Source organism: Danio rerio, chromosome 3 (assembly GCF_049306965.1).
Source record: "Danio rerio strain Tuebingen ecotype United States chromosome 3, GRCz12tu, whole genome shotgun sequence".
Taxonomy (NCBI): Eukaryota; Metazoa; Chordata; class Actinopteri; order Cypriniformes; family Danionidae; genus Danio; species Danio rerio.
In genome coordinates, this window is record NC_133178.1 from 185,220 (window position 1) to 187,500 (window position 2,281).

At 49.6% G+C, this 2,281-nt stretch overlaps 1 protein-coding gene across 1 annotated transcript in view; it reads left to right on the forward strand.

Annotated features, from left to right (window-relative positions):
• Window positions 1-235: 235 nt before the first annotated feature.
• Window positions 236-2,281, forward strand: part of LOC141381074 (epithelial membrane protein 1) — a 7,874-nt gene continuing 5,828 nt past the window's right edge. Inside the window, exons 1-2 of the mRNA XM_073943682.1 lie at window positions 236-305; window positions 1,097-1,176. Of these exons, the coding sequence (XP_073799783.1) occupies window positions 1,099-1,176 (78 nt within the window). The 5' untranslated portion in view covers window positions 236-305; window positions 1,097-1,098. The remainder of the gene's footprint in view (window positions 306-1,096; window positions 1,177-2,281) is intronic.

A 2,281-nucleotide genomic window follows, 5' to 3' on the forward strand; every position in this document is an offset into this window, starting at 1 on the left:
GAGCGTCTGTATACACACACTCAGAGAGCAGTGTGTGTGTGTGTGTGTGTGTGTGTGTGTGTGTGTCAGTTTTCTCAGAGCCGGCGGGAAAGGGCTTGTCAGGACCTTCCCAGACAGCACTCCCTACAGAGTGAACGGCACAGCAGGAATGAGAGTGGGCGGGGCAGTGGGCGGGGCTGGGTGTGGTCAGGGGCGGGCATACAGTGAGAGGGCTAGTGCGGGGTTCTGCAGACACACACACACACACACACACACATCTGGACGAGTGAAGCGGCTCATCTGGCCATCGGCTCCTGATTCTGCAGGTCAGTCAGTTGTGTGTGTGTGTGTGTGTGTGTGTGTGTGTGTGTGTGTGTGTGTGTGTGTGTATGCTGAGAAAGCTTGTGCTGCTGTTCTTCTGAGTTACATGAGAGGAATGCTGAGATAAACGGAAGACCAGTGTGTGTGTGTGTGTGTGTGTGTGTGTGTGTGTGTGTGTGTGTGTGTGTGAGAGTGAAGGAATGTGTGTTTGGGTAGAGTTTTCACTGCTGTTCTACTTTAATCATAAGAAATGCTGAGAAACATGGAGGACAAGTGTGTGTGTGTGTGTGTGTGTGTGTGTGTGTGTGTGTGTGTGTGTGTGTGTGTGTGTGTGTGTGTGAGACGCTTCTGTAAGTTCAGATATTCCTGTTCAGAACTGAAGACAAGTTTGAACTCATCGAGCTGTAAAAACACTTGATCCGCTCATTCATAACTGCTGCACACACACACACACACACACACACACACACACACACACACACACACACACACACACACACACACACACACACACACACACAGCCGCTGCTCACATCTACTCTACTCAGATCAGATCTACTCAGTCTAACTCAGTTCAGGACAGTGGAGTGTGTGTGTGTGTGTGTGTGTGTGTGTGTGTGTGTGTGTGTGTGTGTGTGTGTGTGTGTGTGGCGCTCTGTGCTCTGATCAAAAACTGATGAAGAGCAGCTCAGTGTCATTTTAATGTGTCTGCTGAACACACACACACACACACTCACACACTCACTGCATCAGTTGTTCATAAGTGTGTGTGTGTGTGTGTGTGTGTCTCCGTCAGTCATGTTTGTTCTGCTCGCTGTCATCTTCCTCCTCCACCTGGCCTGCATCGCCCTCCTGCTGGCCGCCACCATCCAGAACGTAAGTAACGCATCTCACACACACACACACACACACACACACACACACACACGAGAGAGGGGCGGGGCTTCACACACACACTCACTCATCAATCATTCATTAATTCTGAATTCAGGATGTTCTCACCTCAGATGTGTGTGTGCTTCTGCATTCCTCTGCGCTCAAGAATCCTCCACTCCACACACACACACACACACACACACACACACACACACACACACACACACACACACACACACACACACTGGTGTTTATTGCACAACGCTGGGTTTGGAAACTGTAAATAAAACACAAGTGTTAATCTGGTGGTCAGGGTTACTCTACAGGACACACACACACACACACACACACACACACGACTCAGCACATGATGAACACAGTTATGGAGTGTTATGGAGTGTGTCTACTGCTCTTCATACACACACACACACACACACACACACACACTCAGTGTTCCTCCAGAGTGACGTGTGTGATGACGGATGCCTTCACACACTCTCTGCGGCAGCTCTGCTCTTCATATAGTTTGTATATCTGCACTATGTGGTGTGTGTGTGTGTGTGTGTGTGTGTGTGTGTGTGTGTGTGTGTGTGTGTGTGTGTGTGTGTGCGTGTGTGTGTGTTCTCGTGTCCTCCTGAAACGTCATTAACCGTCGCTGAAGTTGTTCAACTCTTCACATCTTGTCATGTACAGATGTATTTCCCGGAAGTGGGCTTGCTCTGATGTTGTGAGGACGTGTGGACAGCGGTGACGTGTGTGAACACATAGATATATATACACTAGATATCGCACACGGCGCCTGAGCATGCGTCAGCAGCGCCGCCATATTGGTCAGGGCTCAAACCACACTTAGTTCCTCAGCTTAAGCAGACTCTGACCCGCAGCCTCCGCATCACCTGCCCGCCGACAGCAGCTTTACTCAGCCAGTCCTGCTGGATCTCCCCTCTCCAGTTAACACATGATGTTTACTCCAGCTGCTGCACATCAGTGTTTGGTCATTTACAGCTGTATTTACTCTCAGGTGTGTTATTCAGGCAGGGTTTCCGTCACGTTCACTGTTTTACTTTGTTTACCTCATCCAGACTAGTATGATGACCACTGCAGA